Below are 15,420 nucleotides of genomic sequence, written 5' to 3'. Positions count from 1 at the left end.
ACTTGTTTTCACCTACGCATGAAGGCCATTGGAGAAGATAATGCCTCGGTCCCATGCCATTTAGAAAGTCTCTGCTGTGTCTGCTGTTTCCATTTCCTATTCATTCAGGAGCCTTTCCAATGCCCTTCTTTTTGTCAGAGGGCTGGTGTGGATGTACTAGTGGGAGATCACACTTCCAAATTGGCAGGATTATGTGAATGAGGCAATTGCACTAAGAGGTGATTGTCATTAATTATTTTCAATGTGTTGGGACCACTGTATTAGAAACTTGGTGACAGGTCATGATCACAATGACGATAGTCATGATTTCGCAGCACTTTCCCACCTACAGAGTGCTTTTTATAAATATACTATAATTTGATCCTTTTAATCTTTCTAAAAGGTAATAGAAGAGATGGTGATAGTACAGTTCTACAGATGCAGAAAAATGAGGTTCAGAAAGATCAGAGGATTTTCCCCAAGTCACATAACCAGAAAATGAGAGAGTTGGAACATAATTCTTGTCTTCTGATTCTTAGTCTGATAGTCTTGTCGTTGAGGAAAACACCCCTAGACGTCCAGGAGTAGTCCTGGCAATATAAGCCAGGCTTCTGTGTTCTCCTGTTTGAACATAATCCATTTCGCAGAACATCAGCACCAGACAAGGCAACGTGGCGGTCATGAAGGATCAAGACAAAACAGAAAACAAAGACAACTCTAATCATGTCTGAAAACAGATAAAAATGGAAACACCTATCCAAACCAGCAAAATGACTGAACTTCTTCAATCCTGGTTAATATCAGTGACTTCTGTTTTTTATCCATTCCAGGTTTAGCATTGCTCTGATCTTGCCCACCTCTAGATAAGATTTATTAACATGCCAATTGTAAAATTACACCCACTTCCTGTCAGCACCTTATCCAAAGCAAAGCCTTGCTTCCTTAAATTCAGCCCCAAAATAACTTAACATAAAACCAAATACTATAGTAAGGTCTTTCTTACTGAGATGCCCTGAGTGTGTGTTCTCTTACTGAGATGCCCCTGGTGTGTGTTCTCTATCACAACAATGAATAATAAACTCAACTTGTTCACCTACATGTTTGTTCTGTTTGGTCTATACCTGGAAGGCATTGAGGGCCCTTTCATTACTGCTTTTTATAATTAAATGACACTGTCTTGAAAATAACTTGAAACAGAAATGCTCTATCAGAATCTCCTGATCAGCTTTGGGAAAATATAAAATTTTTAGACTCTTTCCTCCATTTTTTTTCTTTATGAATTTCTGGACCAAAAGATAAATTCTTTTTGATCTGAGTGAGGTTCTGTGAAGATGATTATACCTCCCAGGTTATTCTGATTAATTTCTGCAGACCAGCTTTTGAGAGCCACCTGAACTTGAGATATTCAGTTAGTTCTAGTTCAGATAAACTACAATACCTTCTGTTTGTTTTTTTGTTTGTTTAAGGAATTCTAACACATTAGTTTGTCTTATTTTTTCCATGGTACCCAAAACTCTGCAGTTTTCTGATTTACTAATAAATGTCTAAACTTCTATTTGGGTACATCAGAAGATGCCACTACAATAGCTTCCCTTCAAGGATAGCATTTGTTGCCATATGATAAATCCTCTAAAATTTATTTTTTATTGAGTGAAATTCTAGCATAAAAGATTCAATAACTTTCTGGTAATTAACTGCAATATATTTTCTGGCCTTTTCTGCCAGGAAATGATCTATATATACTGAGGAAATAGACTTGTCTGGTATCAAATACAGCCAATGGTTTAAGGGTACCGGCTGAGACAGACATCAATTGAATTTAAAGACACCCTTTCCAAGAGTTAGAGCTGGCCATAGATATTCCGATTACTTCAAGAGGTGGTGAACTTTCTATGCCTTGATACTTTCAAGCCAAAATCTACAAGTATTTGATAGTAATTTGGTAGTTAGCTAAGGGAAACCTCATTCAAGCATTAGTTTGAAGAAGGGACACGATGGTCTTTAAAATCAGCCTGAGAGCACATGATTAAAAGTAATTGACAAGACATGGCCAGAGTCACAAGACTAATTTTCATGATTGGCTCCTGAAAAACAATCCACTTATATTAAAGTCCCACATAACCTCATCAGATGCATGTGTCCTGTGAAAAACACTTTGTAATTGAATGCAATGAGACTAATGTCTCTCTCTCTTTCTCTCCCTCTCCCTCTCCCTCTATCTCTCCCCCCCCCCCATTCTAGGTCCAAAAGCCGTAGAAGCTTATGGCAAAAAGTTTGAAGTAAAGACAGTTTCTGGAAAATTGCTCTTTTCTGCAGATAACGATGAAGTGGTAGTAGGAGCTGAGAGATTAAGAGTTTTAGGTAAGGAAACTTTGATCATATAATTGATATGATACCAATGTATACATTTTAGAGGAAAAGGGAAATGTTGCCTTGAAGAGAGATTTAGGCCAATTACCTGGATTCTCTTAAAGTAAGGTAGATGAACTCCCCCACCCCCTAAACTCAGAATTTGGTACCCCAGTGAAAAGTTCTCAAGTCAGGAGGTTTTGTGGCATGACTACCAACACGGAGCTTCATTTGGGGAAGCATGTTCATGCCAACAAATACACATGAACACATACTGTCCTCGCAGGCAGTTTTGGTAGAAGCAGTCAAGATCTACATACATGATACGGAGATTCCTAAACTGGGTTATAAGTTAAGAATTGCCTAGGGAACTTCTGAAAAGTCACATGGATCCAACTGTGACATGCTGAATTAGAAGTTCTGGTGGAAAGACCCAAGAATTAATTGGTGAAAACATTTACAGGAATATCTATGGTGCCACTGTTGGAATCACTGGATTGGGACACACAACAAATTAGTCTTCTGTAGTTACAGCGAAATGGTCTAATATGGTGGTTTCAGAGTCCTGGTGCTGGAGCTGATCTGTCTTGTGTCCCTGCTCTGTCACCAATTAGCTGTGTGACTTTGGGCAAGGTATTGACCTCACTGAGCCAGTTTTCTGTCCTGCTCAGTGGGGCTATGAACACCTACCATCTCAAGTTGTCCCTAGGATTAAATGACTTCATGTTTTATCAATCAGGTATTTTGAATTCAGCATGCTTGACTTTAAAGCACTATACCTTGCTACCTCCTCAAATTTGTCCCAATTTCAGATAAGTACACAAATGCTTACCAACAGTAAAGAAAATGGTCTAAGATCAAGCTACCAGTTGAAATCCTTGCCCAAGGACTCCAGACTCAGCATACCTAAATGCCTATAAATATGTTCTAAGACCTTGGCCAACCCTTAGTATTAATGTTTTTCTCTGTTACTTGTAGAAATAGCACTTCCCACATGAGTTCTACGTTTTGGGGGGTGGTGGAGGAAACAAACACAAAAATTTCTGGCTCTCCTTTTGTTAAAGAATACTTAGCTATATGAGCTATAAAATAATTGCCCAGGGGAAAAGTGATGGTCCTCCTGCTAAGATAATTGTGTACAAATGGAGTTTGGTACCTCCCGTTAGTTCTTCGGCACTTTCTGAGTCACCTCACTTCTTTAAAATCTGAATCTTCAAAGACTCAGAATAATTTTAGATGTCCAAATACTTTGGCTTTACCTTCCTGTGCAAAACTCTGTGATGGTATCATTTAAGAACTTTCCTCTTCCCCACCCTACAGTTAAGTAGGACTAGAAGATTATTGTAATTTTTGGTCATCTGAAAGCAGGTGGATATTTTGTTGTTGTTGTTGCTGCTGTCATTGCTTATGCTTTTGATATTTTACTTAGAGAACAATTTAGGACAAGATCTATCTCTCTCCATCATCAGGAACATTTGCTTTTTCATGTTAAAATGTAGAAAGGAAGCATCATGATAAATACCACTGTTGCTATCAATGCTAAAAAGATTAGGAAATGACCACCCTACAAATCTCGCATCAACCTACTCAGTGAAATGAGCTTAGTGTGTTGCAGAAATGAGCTTCCTGTCAGCTGGGATTCAGCCATATGGTGTGGAACGAGGAGTTTAGGCAATTTCATTTTCTGCTTAATGAGAAGTTTGTCTTTTTGAGTCATCAGACTGAGCAAGTTCTCAGGAGCTTTGAATCTGGATGCATATTTCATGATGGAGTCTAACATAGCTGGATTTGAATTCTTGCTCAGACATTTAGGATTAGAGTGACCCTACCCAAATCTGTTTTTCTCTCTAACATTTAGTTTCCACATATACAAAACAAAGAGGGTGGAGTGGTTCCGCTTGTTAAGCGTCCGACTTTGGCTCAGGTCATGATCTCACACTTCCTGATTTCAAGCCCCACGGCAGGCTCTGTGCTGACAGCTCAGAGCCTGGAGCCTGCTTCAGATTCTGTCTCTGTCTTTTTCGCCCCTCCCCAGCTCATACTCTGCCTCTTTCTCTCTAAAAAATAAACAAACACTTAAAAATAAATTTAAAACAGGGTGGAACAAAATAAAGAATGGAAGGATAAATGAATATAATAAGAAACATACATAAATAAATCAGTTATTTCTACTGATAGTTGAATAGGAATAGCAGTAGAAAATAATAAGGAATAAGCCTAAGAAGATCATGCCTCCTAAATATAGAAACTTTGTTGTTTAAATTCTTCTCTGGATAATCACACCCACCTATTCAGTTTTTAGGACAATGACTTCCTCAAGCACACTCAAAGGACCCTGAATAGTTTGACAAAGGGATTAGAAGCCATGCCTCATACAGAATAATTATCCAGGAAGAGATACGGGGGGCAGGGAGAAGGGTATCATTGTAGACAGATTGTAATTGCTGATGCACATCTTTCCTGAGGAAAAGAGAGAAGGCAAGAACCACTTAGATGAGTGGCTGAGAGCATAGGTTTTGTAGTTGACACTGGCCAATAATCCTGGTTTCTGTCATTCATCAGCCAAGTCCTTATGATGTCACTTCACCTTTCTAGGCATCCTTCTACTCTGTGCCATTGCATGATAATGCTTGACTGTCACAGTAGTTGGGAGAACTGGATGGTAAAGTGTATGTAGAGTGAATAGCACAGTGGTGGCACATGGTAAGCCATCCATACATGCTAACCATCATGTTGGTGATGGTTTCAGTTGGTCCACTTGGATTTCAGGGGACCCATCACATTCTGAAATTTTACACAGCCCTCTCTGTCCATGAAAGAAAGTACTCAGAGAAATTGGCAGAGAACTTGCAGAAGTATCCATATATCAGTTAAGTTTGGACTAGCCGATTTCCTGGACATAGGAAGGGCCAGAATAGAAAGAGCCTTTAAGAGCTAAGAAGTACTCCACTGCCCACTTCACCCACGTGCACATGAAACTAATATTGCTAGCATGTGTGTTCTCAAGTTGAACTTAAAAGAGGTTGAAGGCCTGGACTGGATTCCCAGATTTGTAGAGTCTTTTCCTGTACTCATGAAGACAGTGGTTCTGAAAGTGTGGGTCCCTGAATGGAGAGCATCAGCTATAGTGTACTTGTTAGGCTTGCAAATTCTCAAGACCCACCCAGACCTACTGAACCAGAAACTCAGGACTGGGAGCCAGCAAAGCTTCCAGGTGGCTCTAATGCATGCCAAAGTTTGAGAACCATGACCTAAGACACTCAACTTCGCCACAACTTTGCTGGTAACTTTCAGTTGAGTGTAGGCTCAGCTTTTATCACTTTGCTCCAGAAAAGTCACAGTTTGGATATAGCTAACACATGTTAAGGGTTTACTCTGTGCAAAATACCAAACAAATCACCGTGAATGAACACATTTGCTTCTCACAACAACCTTCAAAGAGTCAAGAAGGGCACTGGCTTATCACCTTGATGTACAGAAGAGCAAACTGAGGCACAGAGTAATGTAAAACTTGCCCAAATTTCCACAGAGAGAAACTGAGGGAGTCAGGATCTGAATCCAGGCAGTCTTCCCACTACACATGTGACTTCTATCACAATAGTCTGTACCTTCCCTGAGCTCCATAGCATACTAGTACCACAAGGAGAGGAAAAGAAAACTAGGCAACTCTTTTTCAACAATTCCTCCCGTTTTGGATTCTGGATACTCTGCTGTTCCCACCATTGTCCCCAGGTCTCTGACTTTTCTCTGACTTTTTCTCTGCTTCCCTCACTAACCCTTCTTTCATCTTGTATAAGTAGCCTGGACTCACACTTGGCATCGGGTGTAGACTCTCTCCAGGTCCAGTCCTTGTTTTCCTCTTTTTTGCATTTCTGTGGGAAATCCCACACTTCTATATGGCTTCAACACTTGCTTCTTTTCAGATGACCTTCTCAATCAGTATTCACTTTGAACTGCCTTCTCAATTCTAAATCCAAGTTCTCAGCAGTTAGCCTGCATTTTTCTGCATAGAGGTCTTTCTAGAAGTTTCACTTCTGTAGCTGAACTTAGGTGTCTTCCAGCAACCTCCCTGGCTCTCCAGAACCCACTTCCCTAATTCCACTGATGGGGCTGTCGTCTCCTAGGCTAGGAGTCTCCTAGTTCCCTGGTCTTCTAGTCTCTTTGCTTTCATGAAGGTATCGGCCCTGTGTCTCTTCATATGGTCTTGGTATCTTTGTCACCCTTGGGTTTTCCATACTGCAGAGTTATCTCTTTAGGCTTGACGTGAGAGAATTCAGGTTTGTAGTCAAATGCATCTGCTTAATTACCAAAAAGGTGTAAGTTAGTGTGCACAATAAGGCATGGTATTGTTCAGCTTTAATTAAAGAATAAAGTTATTAAATATTGGACAGGAATGGCCTTTAAAAAACACCAAGAAAATAGGCAGCATAAAAGCCAGTGCATCTAAGAGGCATCTTCATGGAGACACCAGGGAAAAATAATTTTGATTTTCATTAATGACCAATTTCATTGAACAATGAATCGGACATTCTAGCATTTATAAACAAAGCATAATTATAAAGTGTTATTCTAATTGTTAATTAGGTCTGTACTCTAGATTAGTTTTTTTAAATATGTCCTCTAGATGCTACTTGATGCTAATTATCTGAGTTACATTATTATCAATTGAAAAACATTTTTAATTAATTCTAAATCCATTTAAATTAGCAGAAGATTTATAGAAATTTAAATGTGGTCTGATGCTATTTTTTTTTTCCTTAGGAAGACATCAGATGATACATTTAGCCTTTTGAATTAGTTTTTGATGAAACTTTCTACTGCATCCTGGCGATGGATAATTATGATGAAAGGAGTGCAGTATTCTTAGTGGTAGTCTTTCATGAAATAGATGTGTGTGTGTGTGTGTATATCATATATCCACTTCTATACCTAAAGCTCTAAATTGCGACTTCTGGCTTCATGGAGATACAGAGATGTGTGTACCTGTCCCTGTCCCTGCTCTCTCAGGGAGCTCTGTCTCTTCAGGAAGATGAGACACACATCCCAAAAACAAGCTGCTTAGAAGGATAGAAACAGAGTGACTAGAATTCCAGAATCCAGCTAGAGTGCAGTGGGGTGGTGTGCTAGAGAGAGTTTAGAAAGCTTCATAAATGGGGAAGCATTTGAACTAGGTCTTGAGTACACGTTGGCAAATCAAAACAGACGGGGAGAGCTTGCTTGGTGAATGGAACAGCATGTGTTTTTCAATAAGGATTCACTTGGTCGTGAGGTGGGGAGATTGATTGCCTTGTGATGGAAAAGTCCATTGGTAGTTGGCTTGAGGCTAGATTCAGTAGCTCAAATAATGTAAGTGAAATTCAGTCACTCTCTTTCTCTTAACACTTCTCAGCTCTGTTACAGAATCATGGCTTTTGTCTTCAAAAGCAGAAATAGTGCTTACCTTCCGAATATAAATCCAACAAAGGCCTAAGTTTTTCCTCTAACTAGATTGGTGTGGGCCATATGCCCATCCCCGACTAGTCATTATGACCTCAGTGATGGAATTTGCTGGTGAGCAAGGTGTGATTCATATCTCCACTGCCACCGCTGAGGTTGGAAATGACCAAGAATGAGCTACAGGGGACAGTTGTCCAAAGGGAAACTGGGGTGTTGTGTCCAGAAGAGAGAATGGACGCTGGGCAAGAAACAACAAATATTCATTATTGTAATCAAAGGTATGACCATGGAAAATTCTGAAAACTGCGCCTGAGACCATGAACCCAGGAATTGTGAAGATCACCAGAAGACGCTTTACAAATTCTCATCCTCTTGCTTACTCAGCTCCACAGTCACTGGATTTTCATCACCTCACTCCTCACTTCATCACCAAGCATGCTCTCGTCTCCCAGCATTTGTGTCTACTCTTCCCTCCACATAGAATGCTCTTTTCCAGTCTACATATAAAGGTTCTCTCCTTTTATGGCTTAAATGCCACTTCATCTCAAAGGTCTTCCTTGGCCACCTTATAAAAATAGCACACTCCTGCTTGCACTTTCTGTACCAAGAGCTGGCAAAGTAAGCCTCTGGGCCAATGAGGCTGAAAGCACTGCCTGGTTTTGTAATGTTTATTGGAACACAGCCATGCTCATTTTTTAAGTATTATCCATGGTCGCTTTCACACTCCAACAGCAGGATTGAGTAGTTGAGACAGATCATATGACCCACAAAGCCTAAAATATTTATTATTTGACACTTCCTGGAAAAAGTTTGCATATTCCTAATCTGTATCTTTGCTCTATTCCTCTTCATGGCAGATATCACAGTACGCATTGTTGTGATAAAATGTTTATTTTATGTAAAAATATGTTTATTCATATCATATCTTCCTCACTAGAATGTAAGCTTTATGACAGAAGGCACTTTTGTTTTTCAGGTTCTAGGATAGTGCCTGGTACTTAGTAAGTGCTCAGTAATATTTTTTTTTTTTGCAAGAATGGATTGAAAGATTTTGAACATTGCAATATTTGACAACCAACCTGATTGCATAGAGAATGGGAGGGAGGGAGAATATGCAGCTAAGTTAAGAGAGTATTATTATGCTTTTGCTGAGGATTCATAAGGACCTAAACCAGGATGGAAAGAGAAGAGAGAACAAATGGGAAAGAGCATCTTAAAGTAAAACTGATGACACTTGGTAACTAAGTGCATGTGGAGGGTCAAGAGAGGGAAGTCTGGGATGGCTCTGGTGTTGGGTACTTTGTCAGATACTTGTAGAATCATTAATAGAACTAGATAGGAGCAGGTTTGAGATTGGAGAGAAATGGTTCAGCTTCAGTTGCCCTGGGTCTTAATGCTTGAGCACCTAAAGGAGAAGCCAAGTGTCCAGTGGCCACAAGAGATGTTCCATTTGCAGAGGGCCAGAGAGTCATCCATACACATTGAACAGATGGACTCCAGAAAGGAGTGCTTAGGCTTAGGAGGGCATCCCAGAGGAAGAACTAAGAGATGCCTTTCAAACAGAGCATCACCAAACAGCCACTTGCCCATTTCTTCCTATGAACAAAACTCCAGGGCTGGTTTGTCACGTCTGTGACTCACAGACACATCCTCACACATTGAAGTCCCCATCCCGTGTTCTTAGGCTTTCCCTTATCTACTCTGCCTTTCTCCATGAGAAGGAACCCAATGCTTTAGAATGTGATGAACTTGTTCTGCCATACCTACCAGCCATGTGATGTTGGCTATTTGGCTCTGATCAAATCACTCCTTAGGCGGTGTGTGTAGATTCTAAACAACCTCTCCCCCTTTTTCTTTGCCCTCCATCTTTGTCTGTTTCTTTTCCTTTCTGAAATATCTTATCCATGAGTGGAAGGAAGCATGAGAGAGGCCAAAAGGTTATAGTAAAAATGGAACACAATTCCTCTTAAATGATGATGAATTCATACATTGATTTTTGAGAGATGAGAGCCCCCCAGTCTAATAGGAACATTTGTGTAACAAATCAGAAGAGCCTGGAACCTGCCAGCGCCCTCTTTCTGCTCTCTGTTATCATTATCAGAGATAATCTGCAGGAGATTCAACTATTTAAAAAGAATTGCTTCTTGTAGAGTTGTCTGGCATCTCATTCCAAACTTGGTTTATTATTTACAGGAATGCAGGAATAATGTATTTGATCATAAAGATATATTTCCCATAAATAATGCAGTGAGAAAGCCAAGTATAAAAGAGTCTCGGATGAACAACCCCAACCTTAATAAACCAGAGATACTTAATGAGAAAAAGCACAATTCTACAATAGAGGAGCAAGAGTGGGGTTTCATCTGAAATGCTGCGGAGTAGAACTGTCATAATTCTCCCAAAACTAACAAAAGCCTAGATGATTCCACCACCTCATTTCATGCACCCACCCACCCATGCGCACAGGCCTCAATGAGCTGCCACGGTTCAAGGTGCATCTTCATCCCCCAAGCTTGAGGGGTTGATTCCTGATGCAAAAGCATTTGCTGGGCCCCACACACTGTTCCATTTGGCAAGAGGGATGTGATTTAATATCAGCATGACGGATTCATTGTACTGTGTAAACGTTGCCAGCTGTCCCAGAAGCAATGCCTTAGCAGACCTCCCCAGTTGCTGAGCCGTGGTCTCCCTCACTTGCACGTGGTGGGGTGGGAAGAGGGGGAAAGGCAGTTGGGAGACATTTGTCAGCTTTCTAGTTTGATTAAAGAGTTGATGAGGTTCACTCTTTGTCTGCTTTCAAGAGAACCAATTCCAGCACTTAGGGAGGGGTACGTCTCAGCTTTTTTGTCTGCGGAACCAACACGACTTGAAATTCTCTATCAAGCTACAGCTAATGTGCTTTCAGGCATCTGTTGGTTTGTTTTTATCATCAAAGTTTTCTTCTTGGCAGTTAATACCAAGAACAGAGTGTTTTCAAATGAGGGGATAAAGTTCTGCCAGGACATCTTCAATGTCAAAAGCTTGTCCATATAGTGTAGGTTTATTGTCGCCTTTCTCCTTAATTATATTCACTGTTGCAGAATATTCTTATTCAACCAAAAGTCACCTGAGTTGATTTTTTTTCTCTCTTCCCAGCAGAGACCAAGGAGAATGTTGGTGTTTCACAGTGACACTAGGAATTTAATGAGATGACAATGTGAATAAGAAACTCTCAGTGTGCAGACTGGGGAAGGAAATTAACTTCATTCTCCTTTATTGGAGGGACTTGAATTTAATTCTGCTTATTTGAGTGGGAGAAAAGAGTGCTAAAAATACTTCCCTCAGCAACTTATGCTTTCCCTCCCACCTTGCTCTGTGCTTTTTCTCTGTACTACTCTTCTAATCTTAACCCCTTTTGTACCATGTCTTTCCTAGGAATGATGGGTAAGGTGGTGAGGATGAATCTAAACTAAAGAGATCCAGAGAGAGGGAGGGGAGAAATTGTCCAGAACCCCTCAGGGAACAGGATAGAAGCAAATGCCAGAGTTCCCTTTGCGACAGTAGAGTAGGACAGCAGAATGGCTGGATGGGTATGGGGTTTGGAGACCGACTGCCTGGATACCTCTCCTGGCTCTAATGCCACAACTTCGGACAAGTGTCTAAATTCTGAAAGCCTCAGGTTGCTCATATGTAAAGTGAGGGTGGTCAGAGTACCTACATAATATATGAAAAGTTCCTGGCACAGTGCTAAGTGCATGATAAGTGCCCACTGTTACTGATGCATATTACTATCGTTCCTTCTACAGGTTCCTCTTGAGCACCATTTGTACAGCTATTGCCAATCAAATCTCAATGCGGGGATGTAAGGACACAGCACAGAAGTTTCTTAATCTCAAATAGGTTATGGTCCAATAGGGCTGTCAGTGCACCCAGTGAAATCTTAAATATCAGTGGAAATGTTTCTTACAAACTCAGGTAGAATACAGAAGTCAGCACTTAGCTACTCTATGTGCTAACAGGACTTGCCCATAGTGCTCCACTCTTGACAGCATACTGTAGAGGATGTGGCTGAATTGTTAATGGAAGTATTTAATGTGATTCTGATTCTGTAAGCCAAAGAGAAAAGTATACTTAGACAATTGGAAGTTATTCGTGATGCAAGAACTTTCATGGGTCCAAAAAAGAAAAAAAGAAAGAAAGGGAGTGACATCAACAAGAAGGTTCTTGGCACTATTTAAGCCATAGTGTAGGAGTTCTCACTTAAAAAGAAATTCAGGGGTACTCAACAAATTGAGCACCTACTGTGGCCAGCTGCTTTGCCGACCAAAGGGCACTGGGGCCCCCACCTTTCTGGATTCCATAGCCAAGCAAGAAAGACAGCTATTGTTAACATTTACATGAGAAGAATGTGACTTATCATGAGGGAAGTACGACATCATGGAAACATAAAATTAGGAGATCTTAACCTAATTTTGCCCGTAAGGGAGTCTTCCCGAAGGAAATGATGTTTCAGTGGAGACTGGAGGAATAAATGGGAGTTAGTCAAGGAAAGGGGGTCAAGAGGCTGAGTGTGGAGTGACATGTACAAAGTCCTGGAGAAGCGTGACCTTTTAGAAAAAGTTTTGCAACTCCAGCAGGGCCAGAGGGTGGAGGTCAAGGAGCAGAGTGCCCAGATATGAAAAGAGACCCGCTGTAATTATGATAGCTAACATTTATTAAAAGCTTACCCTATACCAGATACCATTCAAATCTCAAGATAACTCATGTTAACTCAATTTAACTCAAGTTAACTCAATTCTCAAGACAACCCTGTAATATAAGTTTTGTTGTTATGCTCATTTTACATACAAACAGACTGACAAGCACAGAAGCAGGTTCTCCAACGTTATGTGGAAATTAAATGGCTGAGGTTAGATGCAAACCCAATAATCAGATTTCAAGTCTATATTTTGTTTGTTTTTGTACCTTTATTGAGATATAATTCCCATATCATACAATTCGTCCATTTAAAGTGTGCAATTCAGTATTTTAGTAAAAAGAGCCTGTGAGTTTAACATGTATCACAGACCTATAGCAACAAATACACACATATATATATTTCAAATGTATGTATATATTTGTTGTATATGTCATGTGGCCTATATTATATGTTATATAAATATATAGATAAACATATATACATGGATCATTATGGAGATGTGCGCATATACATCTATTATAAAACCATACTATTACCTTGGTCACTGTGTGTCATTATTAAGGTACTTAGACTTAAGGGTAATGGAAAGACATTAAAGAGCTTCAAATAGGGGAGTGACGAGATCTGATTTGTGATTTACAGGATGGTGTGATGGAGGATGAGCTGGGGAGTGGTTCAGACAGACCCACTATTTATGGGACCAGACACATCTGTGAGGTCTCTGCTTGGAGGTTTAATTCAAAAAGACATTCCAAAAAGAAAGTTATGCGGCCTGCTCTCCAAGACCTTCAGTGTTCACAGACAGCTCACCTTTCCTGTGTTCACGCTCAGCCCAAGGGCAACAGGTTGAGCCTATGCGGAAGGGCAGTTTTATCCCAGTTGGACAGGGCACAAGCATGGCGGATGAATTCTGAACGCAGTTCATTGTTCTTCCCGCTAACGTGCTTGATGGGAGCTGATCAGAGGTCAGAGCACATCTAAAGTACTTGTATTGTATCACAGGCTTGTGGCAGAGATTGCATTTAACCAAACAAAGGAGAGAGCTGATATGAAATCAATATGCAGAGTGCCTATGAGCTATGGAGGAAGGTAATGTGCTTTTCTTCTTTGGCTGTTAAATGCATCGCAGCTGCCAAGGAAAATGACTTTCCCTCTCAACTTCCTATCTGTCTAGCTGACTGGTTATTGGGAAGTGTTCAGGCTCTAGTGCTTTAGCTGTGTTTAATGAGGGAATCCTTGCATGAGAGCCTAAGTTCCTGTGGCCTAATTCTTCCTCCCGGACTCTGAAAAGATGTTTCTCCTTAGCAGACTCTGATCATAGATGTCTGGCGGAGCAAGGAAGGGTGCCAGGGCCTTGGATTTATAAGGCATGGTTTCTACTTGCGTTTGCGAATTTAGGCTAGAATATAAGATGTGAAAAATGTACCAGAGAAACCCATGTGCAAGGCTGTGTTCCCTTAAAGTGCCCAGAACACTGGGGCCACACATGGTCCAAAGAGAGGCCTTCACTGAGAAGTAGAGGTCTGAGTTAACCCTTGAAGGATTTCAATGGATGAAGTTAGAGCAATCAGAAGAAGCTGTTCTCTTTGAAAGGAGATGTCAAAAGTCACTCTTATTCTTGCAGTCCAGCCTGGTAACTGAAGTTCAGTTTAAAAACTTAGTCCTGTCACTTGAACAGCTGGGGGATAAAAAATGAATTACAGGATGGGAGTTGAATTGACTGGTGGTTAAAATGAGACCTTTCCTCTTTCTCCATCTTCTTCCTGCCGCCTTTCCTTCTGCGATCCACAGACAGACCAATTACAAGTGTGAGAAATCAGTGTGGGGGACTGTCTTTGCTACCACAAGTCACAAGTGAGGTGACACAAAACAGCTAATGCAGTCCTTGAGAACTGAATGTATAATCACCCTCTGCGTAGTAGCATTTAGTTAGATCAAAATACTTCCACGGGGTTTCTATTTTGTTTTTGTTTTTGCCATCTCATTTGATTTTGAAAACCACCCTTAAAGGTGCTCAGGATGAGGGGGGAAAAAAGAAAAGAAATCTCCATCTGAGAAATTAAGAGATGGAAGAATGTGGAAGTAAGCTTCCCCAAGTTTACACAGCGAGTGTGTATTTCTACTCTGACGCCATGCCCTGTGGTGGGACCAGTCACCCACCTCTCGTACTGCTCACTGACAGTGGTTAGGCCTCTGCTGTAAGCATGGCTCTCCCCCAAGCACCACTGCAGATGATATAGAAAGTTCTAAGAGATTGATTATGGTCTCTGAACATTTGCCTGATATTTCTGTTAGGTGGTCATTCTAAAGCACAGTTTTTCTTTTTTCTGAAGATCATGGGCCTCCTCTCAGAATGTTTTTTTTTTAGCCGATTTATGAGTTAAACCCATTGTACCCATTCAATCCAAGGCATTTAAAAAATTTTTTTAATGTCTTTATATTTCAGAGAGAGAGAGAGAGAGAGAGAGCATGAGCAGGGTATGAGCAGAGAGACAGAGACAGAAACAGAATCTGAAGCAGGCCCTAGGCTCTGAGCTGTCAGCACAGAACCTGACATGGGGCTCAGACTCACAAGCTATGAGATCATGACCTGAGCCGAAGTCGGAATCTCAACCCATGGAGCCACTCAGCTGCCCCAAATCTGAGGCATTTAAAATGGCAAATGCTAGGGCACCTGGGTGGCTCAGTCAGTTAAGCCTCTGACCAAAGCAAGCCAATGACATAGTTATCAACATATAAAACACGGTTTTGTGACACAACATTTGAGGTCTTCATTATACACATCTAAAAAGATCTAGTTGTAGGCCGAGGAATTACCATCATTTCAAAGTAGTGATGAGTATAAATGATGGCTTTGCGATGCGTACAACTTCACTGTGATAGGAAATCTGTGATTTCTGTTGGTGAAAGAGTCACAGAGTAATCATTAATACGGACCATTTTCTATACTCCAATCAAAGGAATGATGTATCTCAGTT

At 40.7% G+C, this 15,420-nt stretch overlaps 1 protein-coding gene across 2 annotated transcripts in view; it reads left to right on the top strand.

Moving 5' to 3' along the window:
* Window positions 1-15,420, top strand: part of SGCD (sarcoglycan delta) — a 559,487-nt gene that overhangs the window by 417,562 nt on the left and 126,505 nt on the right. For both annotated transcript variants that reach the window (XM_049647926.1, XM_049647925.1), the window contains exon 5: window positions 2,221-2,340. In XM_049647926.1, coding sequence (XP_049503883.1) covers window positions 2,221-2,340 — 120 coding nt within the window. The remainder of the gene's footprint in view (window positions 1-2,220; window positions 2,341-15,420) is intronic.

The sequence above is a fragment of the Panthera uncia genome (genome assembly GCF_023721935.1).
Source record: "Panthera uncia isolate 11264 chromosome A1 unlocalized genomic scaffold, Puncia_PCG_1.0 HiC_scaffold_17, whole genome shotgun sequence".
In the NCBI taxonomy this organism is placed as follows: domain Eukaryota; kingdom Metazoa; phylum Chordata; class Mammalia; order Carnivora; family Felidae; genus Panthera; species Panthera uncia.
Note: the sequence above shows the minus strand (reverse complement) of the source record. Positions and strands in the feature narration are given on the sequence as shown.